General features: G+C 32.6%; 1 protein-coding gene across 2 annotated transcripts; it reads left to right on the top strand.

Annotated features, from left to right (window-relative positions):
- Positions 1–2642: 2642 nt before the first annotated feature.
- LOC114273182 (AP2/B3-like transcriptional factor family protein) lies at positions 2643–14557 on the top strand. Of its 2 annotated transcripts, none has more exons than XR_014364297.1 (7): positions 2643–3200; positions 3297–3398; positions 5674–5702; positions 5796–5973; positions 6170–6376; positions 7193–7488; positions 14131–14557. XR_014364297.1 is itself a non-coding variant. In XM_028214954.2 (7 exons), exons 1-7 carry the CDS (start codon positions 3066–3068, stop codon positions 14139–14141), a joined length of 861 nt encoding a protein of 286 aa, XP_028070755.1. In that variant the 5' UTR covers positions 2643–3065; the 3' UTR covers positions 14142–14557. The 2 variants fall into 2 exon arrangements, 1 of the variants encoding a protein (XP_028070755.1); XM_028214954.2 differs by having other exon boundaries at positions 7193–7391.
- The last annotated feature ends 228 nt before the right edge of the window (positions 14558–14785 follow it).

Below are 14785 nucleotides of genomic sequence, written 5' to 3'. Positions count from 1 at the left end.
AAGATCTAGGTTCAAAGGGACAACCGAGTTGTGATTGACTCAGAAGGATCACTGTGGAGTCCAACTCCTACCCATTTCTATGATGAAATAAGTGATGTCTGCAGCGATTTAGGTTAAGTAATACTTTTAATAATTCTTATATCTAGGTAAACCTAGTGGAGTATGGCAGGATACTTTTCATAAGAATCACCTATGTGAGTGTGAACTGGGCCGGTTCTATAAGATTTGTGAAGGGCTACGAGTCTTTAGAGCACTCATGAAAGACCAGGTTGTTCAGGGCCAAAATGAACACAATAGTGAGAACTAAACTGTGTTTGGAGATATACTGTGTGAGTTCTATTGTCTTGGTTTACACAAACGGCTGAACAGTTCAAGACATCATGTTCACTGATTGGCTAGTAAATCCAATAGTGTCTCACAAGGGAAGGTTCAAAGCCAAAAGCTACCTATCCTTTGCAGAATATTTCCAATTTCTGTACTCTCTGTATTTAGATCATGTTGTTGCATTTTCTCTCCGTCAAATTCCATTCATGTGGGGGATTGTTGGAAAAATGGTTTAATATAGACATATTTTTTAGCCCAAATTAGAGTGGGCCCCCAAACGTTGTTTGGGGTGGGTCCGAAGAGGTGAAGACAGAACGTCAAAACCATTTATGAGTGAATGGGAAGTTGACATCGTTTTTTCGAGTCTAACAGTAATTTTTTAGATAAAATTCATTTGAATTTTTTCAATAAAAAATTATTGTGGGAATTTAATTTAATTCTAAATTCAAATTTTAGATTCCTAAGTGGTTTCCTAAAGTTTGTAATTATGGGAATTTAATTTAATTCTAAATTCAAATTTTAATTATCTAAAATTTGTACCTTCTCCTTTATTAATTAAACTATTCAAATAGTTTAAAACAGTTAGTAAACATTGTTCTCTAATTGGGTTGGTTAATAAAACTATTTAAATAGTTTTATAATTATATATTTCCAATTGTTTGAAATCTGTTCCATCCAACGGAACTTTGTTCAAATTTTTTGAAATAAAGCAACGGACAGGATTGTTTGAATATTTGGTCTTGCAACGGTCAAAACAGTGCTTTTTCAGATTGTACTTGTTCGGGGCTAATGTCTTTGCCTATATATATTGCCTGATTCCAGCAGTCTTGGATCCGTAATTTTGGAGTCTGAAATTTCTCTCTTTGCTGTCCAGATTTCTTTAGTGCATTAATCTTCATTTATAATTTAGGAATAAATTTCAGAGAGTTAGAACATAGGTTTGGTTCGCCGAACAAATTGTTTGGAGTACTACTACAATTTGTGAAGATCATTGTATCTTGGGAGATAGACGCCACTCAACCGTAAGTACCGTAGCGGGGCGAATCTGTCTTAAGGACAGAGTGTCACACACTTGACTTGGTCTTGTAATTTTTATTTGGTTCGACGAAATAAATTTGGTATGTTATTTAATTATTTGTTTGTATTATTTCAATTCATTTTTTGTTTTACATAGAAGATTGTTCCAACAATTACAACATGCTATAAAACCTTGAGAATTTAAGGCTCCGTTTGGTAGAGCTTTGTAACTATGATTTGAGAATATGAGTTGTATTTTGAGTTTGTGTATTTTAGAATTATGATTTGAGTGTAGAAAATTTGTTTGGTTATGGTTTTTGAATAAAGTGTTGAATTGAGTTTTGAATTGAGTGTAGAATTGAGTTTTGAAAGTTTGATTTGACATGTGAAGTAAGAAAATTTGTTTGGTTATGAGTTTTGAAAAGAGTTTTCAAAACTTAATTCAAATTGCTATAACTCATAACAAAACACATTACTTTCACATTATTGAAAATTTTGATCAACACTCATAACCAAACTCTTTTTTAATTCAATTAAAAAAATTTATTATTAACAAAAAATAACATTAATCAATTTTTTAATTGAAAATACTACAAAGGAAATAATTTTTTTTTTCAAAATACATATTCAAAAAATTTAAATCATAAATATTTAAATAATTTAAATAATCTAAAAAATTTAATAATTAAAAAATTAAAATAAATATTCAAAAATTTTAAATCGTAAAAATTTATATAATTTAAATATTCAAAAAATTAAAATAATTTAAAATTTTAATATTTTAAATTTAAAAACAACTCTACACTCAAATCGTAACCAAACACATAAAACAAAACTCAATTAAAAAATTATTTTTAAAACTCATAACCAAACACATAACTCGAAACTCCATGCTACTTTCACAACTCTACACTCAAATCGTAACCAAATACATAACAAAAAAATTAAAATATTTAAAAATATTTTTATAAAATAGAGTTTGAATTTATTTTTATAAAATATTTTAAAATTTAAAAAATTAAAATCGTAATATTTAAAAATTAAAATATTTAAAAATATTCAAAAAATTAAAAAAATCGTAACATATTTAAATATTAAAATATTTAAAATCTTAACAAAATTAAAATATTTTTAAAATATTGATTTGAATGGAGTTTTGAAAAGAGTTTTGAATTATGTGTTTGGTTATGAGTTTTGAAAAGTAATGATTATGTTTTGAATTGAATTTTGAGAAATGAGTGTAAAATTATGATTTGAATACCCTAAACAAACACCATACTCAAAAATAAGTGTGGAACTAGATTTTGAAAACTCCATCAAACGGAACCTAAATGTTTCAAATGAAACTACAAAAAGCTTGGTGTTTTCTTTCTTTCTTTTTTTTTTTTTTTTTTTTTTTTTTTTTTTTTTGTGAGTAAACAGGGATCAGACAGTTATTTACCCATTTTATAATTACCCCTAATTTTATTTAAACTCTATTACTGTAGACCAAACACTGCCTAATCATCTCCTCCAGACAATTGCCTAGAAAAAGACGAACACTTTTTTTGAATTCAAAAGTTCAAACCCTCTAAAGTGGCGCTCATTTTCTCCACCACCTCCCAGTGACTCTCTGTGAGGGTTTAGATAGAGAGAGATTCTGAAAGAGGGTTTAACGGTCTTCTCTGCATTTTTCTTCTCCTTCTCTGTAAATCCTACACAGAGTGAGAGAGATTGGAAGAAAAATGGTGGTGTCAAAGGTAGCATATGAGGAAAGCCGTCGGAAGAGGCTGGAGGAGAACAAGAAAAGAATGGAAGAACTCAATCTCAATAAACTTGCTCAATCGCTCAAAACCAGTGCTACCCCCAAGCCCTCTCCAGTCTGTTCTATTCTAACCACCCCCCTCTCTCTCTCTCTATTGATTATATGTATATATATATGTATGTATTTTGTTTGTGTTGTTTTTGCTCAACAGATGAAGCGGGTGAAGCCGCAGATGCCTCGCCAGCCGGTGGACCTCTCTGCTGTGAGGAGGTCCCGTCGTGTTGCAGACAAGCCTCCACCCAGTTACAGGGAAGTGAGCTCCCTCTCTCTCTCTCCCTCTCAAACTTCGGCACAGATTCTGCTTACTCTCTCCCTTTTTTTTTTTTGAAATTTGGATTTCTGGTACAGCCTGTTTGGATTGCTTGATTTGGGAAGAAAATAAAATAAATGTATTTCTCTTGGTTCATATCATCTCTTTGAATTAGTAGAAGGGAGAGAAATGAGGAGAAACACATTTATATTAAAATTCTCATTTTGAATCTCTCCATTTATTTATTTATTTTTGTGACTTTATGAGAGAAAAGAAATCAACAAATTACTATTTTTCATAATATCAAAATTGTCCCTTTATATATAAAAGAAAAAAAAAAAAAAGAACTAAGACCTATAAAATGTTATTTTGTTAATTCAAGATATCTCCGGCCCTTGCTCAAAATTTGAGTAAACGATTTATTTTATATGAACCATTTAAATGGATATACTCATATTTAAGCACAAGGCTTGGTTTGGGAACATCCTAAAAAAGCCAAAAGGATTCACTATTGACATTTTGGTAAATTTGAGACCCATAAAATAGACTTGAAAATTGTTGAGTGAACTTATGAGTCTCCCTTGATTTTGGTAAAAATTTGAGTAAAACTCAATTTGGAATTAAAGTTTGTTATGGTACATTCACGTGCACCATACATTCGTTTATGAGTCAAAGTGGTATTGGTTATGACATATATGGTGTTAGTGATGAGATATATGGTTATGGGATATGTGATAGTGGTTATGAAATATGTGTGGTTGGTTATGAGATATTTGGTAGTGGTTATGAGATGTATCACATATGGTGTTGATTATGCTCAAAGTTGTGTGTTTATAAGCTATGTGATGTTCATTATGAGATATGTTATGTGGTATTTGTTATGAGCCAAAGTGTTATTTGTTATGAGATGCGTGGTGTTAGTTATGCTCAAAATTGTGTGGTGTGAGTTATGAGATATGTGGTATTGAGCTATGACAAATGGTTGTGAGATATGTGGTTAATGATTATGAAATATGTAGTGTTGATCATAACTAAGTTATGAGGAGAATGGTAACAAGTATATGAGGAGAAGTGATGGTGGTTTATAACTAAGTTATGATCAAACTCGTTTCAGTTATAAACAAATCTGGTGGTGGCTCATAACTAAGTTATGATCAAACTGGTTTTAGGCATGAACAAATCTGGTGTTGACTCATAACCGTTAAAAAATAAAATGATGTGATGCAATCCTAGCCGTCCATTTGGTATGTAACCATACATGGTATGTACTATACAAAAATCAGTTTGAGTCAAGCAGTGGAGGGTATTTTGAGTATTTTTACCCAAATTTAAGTTTGATAGAGATTTGAGTCAATGATTGGAGATGTCCTAACATGAAAAATTTATTTTCTTTCTTTTGTGGTTTAACCAAACAAGTCATTCTCTAATCTCTGTGATTGTCTCCTTGTTATTCAAACAGTAGGAGAGCAAGCACAATCAGCTTGTTTGGTTTCAGGACTTAGGATTCACTTTTCAAAAAATTAAATTTTTTGATTTTCCATGTTTTTTTTGTTTTCATTGAATTTTTTTAATATTTTAAGCATTTTTTAAAACTTTTAGATACACCTAACATAATTACACTTCAAAAAAAAAAACCAAAATTCAGTACATTTTTTGTATTCTTGCATATTTATTGAATTTTTAAGACATTTTTTTACAAATATTTAATTTTAGATACATTTAAGTGAGGTGCATCTAAAAAAAAAAAAAAAAATTGTTTAAAATTTTAAAAATATTCACTAAAAACACAAAAAATAAAAATTTAATTTTCAGAAAATTGAAACCAAATACATTGAATCTTTTCTCTTCTCTCCTAACTTATGTATTCAATTTTCAAATATATATTTTTTTCAATAAATTAAACACAAAACTTTCATGTAAAATTTTGAGATATTGCAGAATTTTTTGGTATAATTTGTGATCTCTGTCTACAAAAATGGGAGTGTTTAATAATGTACTCTCTTGATTGTAGTACTTGTCATGTAAATTCTCGTGCTTCCCCCCCCCCCCCCCCCCGGGTTTCTAATTGTTGTTGACTTCAGAACAATATAATGCTTAATACTTTTTTTGTTGTATGATTTGAACCCGTTTCAAATAATTATCCAATTATTTTGTTTTTGAAATCATAATATTCACTGAAGAAAGGGTTCAACTTAAGTTCATATTTTGTTAATGTCATTGAATAGCTTTATTTCTTCACCAAATTTTGCTAAATTATGAATCTCTTGATGCTTGACAGGAGCCTATTGAACCTTTGGGGAGGCGAAGGTAGATATATAACTCAGCTTATTCAGTGAAAATTGTTACTGCAATAGTAGTTATTAGATTAATTGCTTATGATTTACGCTTTGTGATGCTTAGTTATCATAGGACTTATAATTATAAGCCAAGGGATTTGTCAAACCGAGTATATGCCTCACATGAAGACAGAGTGTATGCTATAGAGAGAGCAGAAAAACTGCAGTCAGGTTTAGACCCTGATATTCCAAGCTTTGTAAAGCCAATGCTCCAATCGCATGTGACTGGAGGGTTTTGGCTGGTAAGTTCTTCACTCTGTGTGGTCATTTATAGCAAATTTTCTAAAAAAACACTAAAAAAAATAAAAATAAAAAAATGAAGAGACATTTCAGCTTTTGATGAGTCGGACATACTTTCTTGTTGCTGAAGATGATGTGTTCACCTTTCAACAGTAAGTTTGTCATGGTTGTGATTCTTGTATACCAATATTTCTTTAGGGACTTCCTGTCTATTTCTGCAATAGCCACCTTCCAACCCATGATGAATTCATCACTTTGTTGGATGAGGATGATAATGAAAGCTCAACAAAGTACCTTGCTGAGAAAACAGGACTTAGTGCTGGGTGGAGAGGTTTTGCTATTGATCATGAATTAGTTGACGGGGATGCTTTGGTTTTCCAACTAATCCAACCTACAAAATTTAAGGTGATCTTCAAATCCTAATGCTTGACTGATACATATTTATGTGCTCTTGAGGCATTTTTACTTGTGAATTAAAATCTCGTAGTGATATTGCACAATTCACATCTCCAATCTGAAAGCTGCAAGGCATTTTCTAGTTCATGTCGTATTTGTGATCTCTCATTGAATCTTGCTATCATTTTGGAAGATACCCAACATAGTTCTAAACCATATGTTATCATAAATATATAATCAAAATTATCTTACCATGAGTTGCAAGTATGTTGTAACTAACTATAGGGAATTAGTTTGTTATTTTTCATAAAGGATACACCATTTTAGACCACCTTGAAACATTTTGTGGTATAGTTTTACTTGCTTTGTGATAAATCTTATAACTAATTATCAATTTATATGAATTATTTTCCTTTGAATCAACTACATGGTTTGCTGTAAGAATTGGTCATGCTTGGATGTGAACGATGTGTTGAAGCATGTTATAACTTCTTGTCTGACTACGGTTTATTTTTTATTATTTTTTCCAGTGTGCATAGATTGCTTTGTTTTCATGATGTTTTCACATTTCAAGTGTTTATCAAAAACCACAAATAATTGGGATTATACAATAGTAGATAACTTCACCTTTTATTCTTCTGGTGTTACGGTTTAACACTGGAATTTTTTTCCACCTTAATATATAGCCACTTATCTGTCGTTTCATCGAAATTTAATTATGGTTTACCAAGTAGTGAAGGAATGCCATCTCCATGGCGAAAACCTCTTATATTGAGATATTTAGTTATGTGTAATGTTTTTTGCTCACCTCACTTCATTTTTCAGGTTTACATTATAAGGGTGAATCAAGTTGAAGATAGTGATGAGACTCCAAATCAAGTTGAAGATAGTGGCGACATTCAGAATGTTACAAATGTTGACATTGGTACGAGAAGAACCAGAGCAAGCATTCTTCACACTTCAAGCTCTAGTGAGGCTCCAAATGTTACAGACATTGGCATTGGTACAAGAAGAACGAGATCAAGTATACTCCACACTTCAATCTCTATATTAATATGAAATGTTTGTCCTTGCATCAGTTGCATGAGGAATAACTCAAATAGTTTTTTGATCCCTACTTGGTAAGAATTTCCATTTGTGTCAAATTAAAAAAAGAAAGGTAAATTATAAATACACCCTTGAGGTTTACTTAAAATATGAATTGCCCCTTATAGTTTGAAAAACTACAAATACCATTTTGTCAAAAAATTTTGTCTAACAGAATTAACTGAAAAAATAAAATCCATAATTGCTATCTTGTACGATGATAAAATTACCTGATTTATTAATTAAAATAAATTTATGAGATTATTAAATTTTTTTAATTGACTTGATTTATTAATAAAATGGGTTATTTGTTACGAAATTAGAAACTTAAAGGGGTGGGATGTAATTTTCAGAATCACAGGGGGCGAATTGTATTTTAAGCAAATCTCAAGGATTATATTTGTAATTTACCCAATTGACATATTTACGAATTCAAAATTTTATGAAATGATGAAACCATATGGATTGCTAGATATCTATACACAACTTTATGTAAAATGAAGATATGAGGCATAACTTTATAGAGATGGACATTAGCTATTGTAAGTGGAAAGGCAAACATGGCTTAATGTCTTGTTTGCATGATATGACTAAGATCAAAATCACAATGTAAAAAAATTTAAATAAGGTTGCCAATGATACGAGTTGTGGATACATGGAATACACCTTGTTGAAATATACATTTTGAACTTTTGAGCTATCATCATAAACAACAAAGTGTTATGAAATCTTGTAATCTCTATCACAAGTAGGTTACTTTATACAATAAAATACTTAAAACAAAAACTATATTATCATCTCCATTATTTTTTTTTGCCTCCAGATCTTGATTATGACATGCACATCAACTTCTTTTGATGAGTGATGGGAGACTTAATGGCACGATTGAGTGGAAGTACTCTTGAATAGGTGCCAATTACAAGGCTCACTTGAGTGGAAGTCCTAGTTTTGAAGGAGTGATAGAGATTTATAAGGCTCATGTTAGTTATCTTATAGATTTACACACATTCACCAACAGCCAAATAATTCCAAATACACATTGCACACAAGAAGGAAAGCCAACATGAGTGAAACCAGTGTTTTTAAAGGCTCAAGGCGCACTAAGGCGCTAAAGGTCTCTTGGGGCCTAGGCGCAAGTCGCAAGGCGAGGCGCGGGCTTTACTGAAGTAAGGCACACAGTCTTAGTAAAAAATAGAAAATTAACATAGACTAATCAATAAATATAGAATCAGATGTCATTTTCTACAATCTACACAACAAATTTAATAAATAAATACAAAATTAGAGGCTCAAACCAGTAGCACCTAACAGAATTTATTTTTTCCCCTAACAGATAAATACAGAATTTAATAAATACAAAATTTATTTTTTTCCCCTAACAGATAAATACAGAATTTAATAAATACAAATAAATACAGAATTTTAATAAATACAGATAAATACAAAATTTATTAAATACAGATAACTACAGAATTTAATAAATACATAATTTATTTTTTTTCCCTAATAGATAAATACAGAATTTAATAAATACAGAATTTATTTTTTTCCCCTAACGGATAAAGGGGAAAAAAAGACCAGTAGCATTGTATTTATTTATTTATTATTTTGTATTTGTATTTATATTTATTTATTTATTTTGTATTTGTATTTATTTACTTATTTATTTTCCTAAATTTTCCTAACATAATTGGGAAAAAAAAAATAAAACAGAGTTGAATGGAAGCTATAAGAAGAAGAAGAAGAAGAAGGGGGGAGAGAGAGAAAGTGAGATCAGAAGAAGGCCAGAAGAGGTCGAAGCCAAAAAAAAAAAAAAAAACGAAGTCCAATCGAGGAGACCAGAAGAGGAGGAGAAGAAGAAGATGGCGAGGCGAAGCATACCTATGCGAAGTCGAATCGAGGTCCACAGTCGAAGTCGCTGCGAAGTCGAAGTCGAATTGAGGTCCATAGTCGAAGTCCAAGGTGAGGCAGAGAGGAAAAACGACATAGATTAGGGTTCATTTCAGTCGTATTTGGTCAAGCGCGCCTAGTCGTGCGCCTTGTGCTTCTGTCGCCTGGCTCAAGTTGCGGCTAAGGCATGAGCCTACCTGAAGTCGCCTCGCCTGGGACCTGTATAGGCACAAAGAGTATGCCTCGCCTCGCCTGGCGCCTAGGCGTGCGCCTAGGCGCGCTTTTCACAACACTGAGTGAAACACTTAATTAATGTGGGATACATCATATTTTTTTTTAATCTTATAAAAATTAACACACATTTACGTTATATGTTTCCATCACCCCTCCAAAAGTGAACCTCATATGTTCCATCACCCCTCCAAAAGTTAGGCCCTTTTCGTGTGCGGTGTGTGAATTTGGACTTATTAAGTCCTTGGTGGTTGCGTGTAATTTTATGAATAAAAAGGATTAATCCCACATTGACCAGGAGTTCACCTTACAAGTCAGTATCATCTCTTCAAAAGCTAGGCCATTTTGATGTTGAGTTTGGATTTGTTTGGCCTTTAATAGATGTATGTGTGGAAATTTCTAAACGATCCAATGAGAAAAATAAGAATTGATAAATTGACATCAACTAGGTGCCCCACTCAAGTAAGCCAAGTTAGGCTCTTTTGATGTGAGGTGGGTAGGTTTGGACGTATTTGGTTTTTGGTGAATGTGTATGTGTAAATTGTTATAAGATCAAAATAAATGATGTATCCAACATTGACTAGGGGTTCCAAAAGTTTTTGGGGTTTAGTCTGTGAGTTTGGACTTGTACGCCACTTGGTGGATGTTGTTATTTCTATAAATAAAATAGAAAAATTTAGGGTAAATTACATCAAACACCCCTGAGGTTTGTCTTTGCTACAGATTCCCTCTTGACATTTGAGAAATTACACTGCAGCCCCCACAATTTCAATTCTCATTACACTTTCCACCATTCTGTTAAGTGACCGACTAGTTCTAGATGATATCAACAAATAAAACCATCAAAATACTAATTTTGACCCTTAACACAAACCCAATTCAAATAACCCATCCCTTGTTTGTAAACTCTAATATCAAAACCAAAAAGGGGAGAGAGAGAGAGAGAGAGACTGGAGAAGAAACAAGAGAAATAGAAGTTGAGAGAAGAATGGTCAGAGGAGCTCACAGCCTTAATTAAGGGAAAACGAAAGCCACAACCAACATTTCTCTTCTTATCTACCATCAACTCCCTTTACGATCCACCTCTTTTAGTAAGCCACTGAGCACAAATTGTATTGTTGAAGAATGCAAAGCCTTCAACACATGTCGTGACACAAATCAGAAAGGCTTTGGTTTTGATCTACATTTAGAGTTTTGGGTTACATTGTGAGAGAAGAGTGAGGGAGGTAATGGTGAGGGGTGAGTCATTGGTAGAGGAGGTCGTCGATAGGGTAGAGCAAAAGATGATGGAGAGGAGGATGAGGTCAGTGGGTAGTTGCAGCACAAGCTCATCAATGGAGTTACATTGTCTAATTGAGGGTGGTAATGCAATCTAAACTGGTGGAGTTAAATATTGAAGACTTGGATGATTTGGTAATGTAATTAGTACATTAAATTAAAGTTTCTATGAATGCTTTGTTTAACGATGGGATACAATGACACTAAAGAAACCAATTACTAGTGGTTTTTTTTTAGGCTTCGTCTGAGAACAGGCTATTTTAACAATTTTTGACTTTTTATGAAAAGATGTGCAGAAAAGTAGAGAGAGTGATGTGATAACGATGGGATACAATGACACTAAAGAAACCAATTACTAGTGGTTTTTTTTTAGGCTTCGTCTGAGAACAGGCTATTTTAACAATTTTTGACTTTTTATGAAAAGATGTGCAGAAAAGTAGAGAGAGTGATGTGATAACGATGGGATACAATGACACTAAAGAAACCAATTACTAGTGGTTTTTTTTTAGGCTTCGTCTGAGAACAGGCTATTTTAACAATTTTTGACTTTTTATGAAAAGATGTGCAGAAAAGTAGACAGAGTGATGTGATAACGTATATTGACTTTTGGTTTTTTAGTTAAAACTTCAAGTTGCCAAATGAGGCCTTAGGTAATGGTGAAGGTAAAGTGTTTGATAATTTGCCTACAAGTATTGATGGCGGAGAGATGATAAATGTGATGGTAGGAGTTAGTAGCAAGTTTGTGATGGTTGAGGCAAGAGACGGTAGATCTTGGTAATGGGTCTGTGATGGCAGTGGGAGTGAGAGGTGGTGGTTCCGATGATGAGGTGGTGGACTGTGGCAGTGGATAATTGTTGGTCAGTTGATGCTGGGTAGTGAAATGTAGTAGCAATGGTTAACGAGTAGGGATAGGGACGGAAGAGGGTAATATGGTTCGCTGGCTTATTGGGATGGTAGCCTTCGGACTTTGCCTACCCTTTATAATAAAGAATTTTGGCTTGGCTCGGCTCGGGAAAGCGTTGGCAACAATGGAAAGGAAGGGGTCTATGTAGCTGATGGGGCAACAAGTTTGATATCTACTACAAAAGAGAGAATCCACTTTAGATATTTTAAGTCTATTGTCATCTAAGAAATATGGACACTTCTAAGAATGTGACGTATTCGAATCGGATACTGACACTCTTTGGACACTTTTAGGACAAATGCCCAACATTTTTCAAAACGTGTCCTATTTTTAATTTTTTTTAAAGACCCGAACACTCTTTAAACACTTAGAGGATACACGTGTCAATCGTTTAAACACACGTGTCTATCAATTAGACACATGTGAAACTAATTATAATTTTGAACAATACAACTTAAGATACAATGATAAAACAAAACCAATATAAATTTATAGGAATTAGTGTCGTATTGCATCTTTTATTATCTTTGAATGATATATATATATATATATATATATATATATATAACATATAATAAATATTTAAAATTATATATTTCATGTGTGCCCTTCACGTGTCGTGTCCTGTATTTTTTGAAAATTAACGTATCGGCGTGTCTGTATCGTATCCGTGTCCATGCTTGTTAGAAGGTCATTATCTATTTTCTGTTACTTCTATTAAGAGACATGGTCTGACAAGGGGTTCAATGTAATTTCTAGAATGTGAAGGAGGTGTCTGTTTTAAGAGCGAACCTCAAGGTGTGCAGGTGTACTTTACCCAAAAATCTATTGTTGCTATCAACGGTAATTACTACAAGATATATACAATTATACCTTGATTTTAATGCAAAGAAATTAATAAATTGTATTTATAAGAATTAAGTCAACCAATTTGTGTATGAGATCAAAATGCATATAAAATACTTATGCGATCAAAATAAAATGTCACTTAAGCATTTATTTGTGGTGGCACACATGCGGATACTTATTGCCAAAGGCCTAATGTCATTTTCCCTTTATACACACATACATGTATATATATTGTGTTAGGAGCCCATTGACCACCTTAGAAGAAACCCAACTCAATTATAGTTTAGTGCTCCATCCCACCTTATCTAATGCTCTTGTCAGGGCTTGAATCCCCAACCTCCTTTATGTGAGTGTTAATGACACATCATTTGACCATGAGACCAGTGGCAAGTCATGTTGCATTTGAATGAGTAGACAATGACAAGTCATGCCATTGGCAAGTTGTGTTGCATTTGAATGATTAAACAATGGCAAGTCTTGCCATTTTGCCACAAATATGGCATCACCTCCGCACTCCAATAGAAGAGTTTGGGGTTTCAAGCCTTGACACAACATGGGGTTGGGTGGGGGATGGTGCCTTGCCTATAGAGGTTGGGTTTCGTTTGAAGTGAGCCTAAGGACCATGGTTTAACCACATGGGTATTTATGGTGGGATATTGAATTAGGATCAACTTGACCTGTACTCTCTTTGAGATTTGTTTGGCTACTTGCAAATTGGTTTTATAAGGATTAAAGGAATAACTTATAATAAAGTATTTACAGTCCATTTGGTTTGGTTAAGCTTCTCATAAAACTAGATGTTGGATTTTACATTAAAAAAAGGAGTTGTGTACTGGCTATTTTAGTCATTTGGTAATCTTAAAAAGTTCAATTTTTGCAAGCTTTTGTAAAACAAGTTTTGTGGTAACATCAGCAGGCCTTTTTTTTTCGTAGTTTTACGCTATTATAAAGTATACTTAATTCAGTAGTTTCAAAACTCAAAGAAAATGTGATCTGATTTTGTTTTATATTTATTTTATGACAAAGGAGTCATGAACTAATCATATGCAAAAAGTAAAAGTTTTGACTCATGTAGTGGATGCACAATTTACAAAAATAAAAAAATTAGACCTCGGTACTGGGAGCATGCATAATATTTAAACTACAATTTGTCAAATGACATTCGGTTCAATTTCAATATATATATTTTTGAAATTATATTGAAAGGAAACAAATTAAAAGTAGTATAGCTCTTTCGTTTGTTTCAACTTTCAAATTAGATACATATTAAGACTTGAGAAAATGTGTGTTTTACCTCTCTATGAATTCAAACTACTTAACCAAATCTTTGGACGTAAGAATGAACTTCTGTTTTGTAAAGATCTTTCCCTTTAAGACCAATTTAAAATCACATCAATCTATTGAACACATATGTAGAAAGTATAATATTATAACATTTTTTTCCATGTTTCAAAATAATTAACATTTGGATGATTTTAATTACAATGTTATAATATTGTGATGTTTGACATATTTTTTTTGGCAGGCAAAAAGTAGAGCACCAAATGTTCAGCTTTTCAACTAGTTTGTTGGTACATCACCTTCGGCAAAGAAAGAGCTATGGTGTACAATTGTTTTCTTGTTTTCTTTCCTTGTATCTCTCTGTTTTGTTCCATATTTTGATCATAACCTTTAAGGTTATTTGTCATACACCATACTCAATATACTGCTCATTCTAGTCTGTACAAATTGTTGAAGTAGGCTATATCATGATATATGTGTGTGTGTGTGTGTGTGTGAGAGAGAGAGAGAGAGAGAGAGAGAGAGTAGTTAATGAATTAAACTGGGATTCTGCGAGACCCCCATCCATTCAAGTTGTGGGGTTGAATTTTGATGTCTAACAATGTGATAGTTGACCTTTGTTTTGATCAAGGTGACCTAAATATAACATTTACTGGGATGTTGAATTTTAACATGAATCATAGAGGGTATATTGCGCAATAAAATCAATAAAGGACAACTGTGAACACATGTTGGAATGCAAGTTAGTGTTGTTTTTCTCTTTCCATATATGGGTTTGTAGGTTTAGTTCTTAATTCCAATAGTTGGTGGTAATTTTTAGCATTCCAAGAGAAATATCAATTAAATTGCACTACGATTTGCGAATGAGTGGAAACATTACTTAGTTTGGTTTATATACA

This window comes from Camellia sinensis, chromosome 3 (assembly GCF_055761805.1).
Source record: "Camellia sinensis isolate YWXY chromosome 3, ASM5576180v1, whole genome shotgun sequence".
In the NCBI taxonomy this organism is placed as follows: domain Eukaryota; kingdom Viridiplantae; phylum Streptophyta; class Magnoliopsida; order Ericales; family Theaceae; genus Camellia; species Camellia sinensis.
Note: the sequence above shows the minus strand (reverse complement) of the source record. Positions and strands in the feature narration are given on the sequence as shown.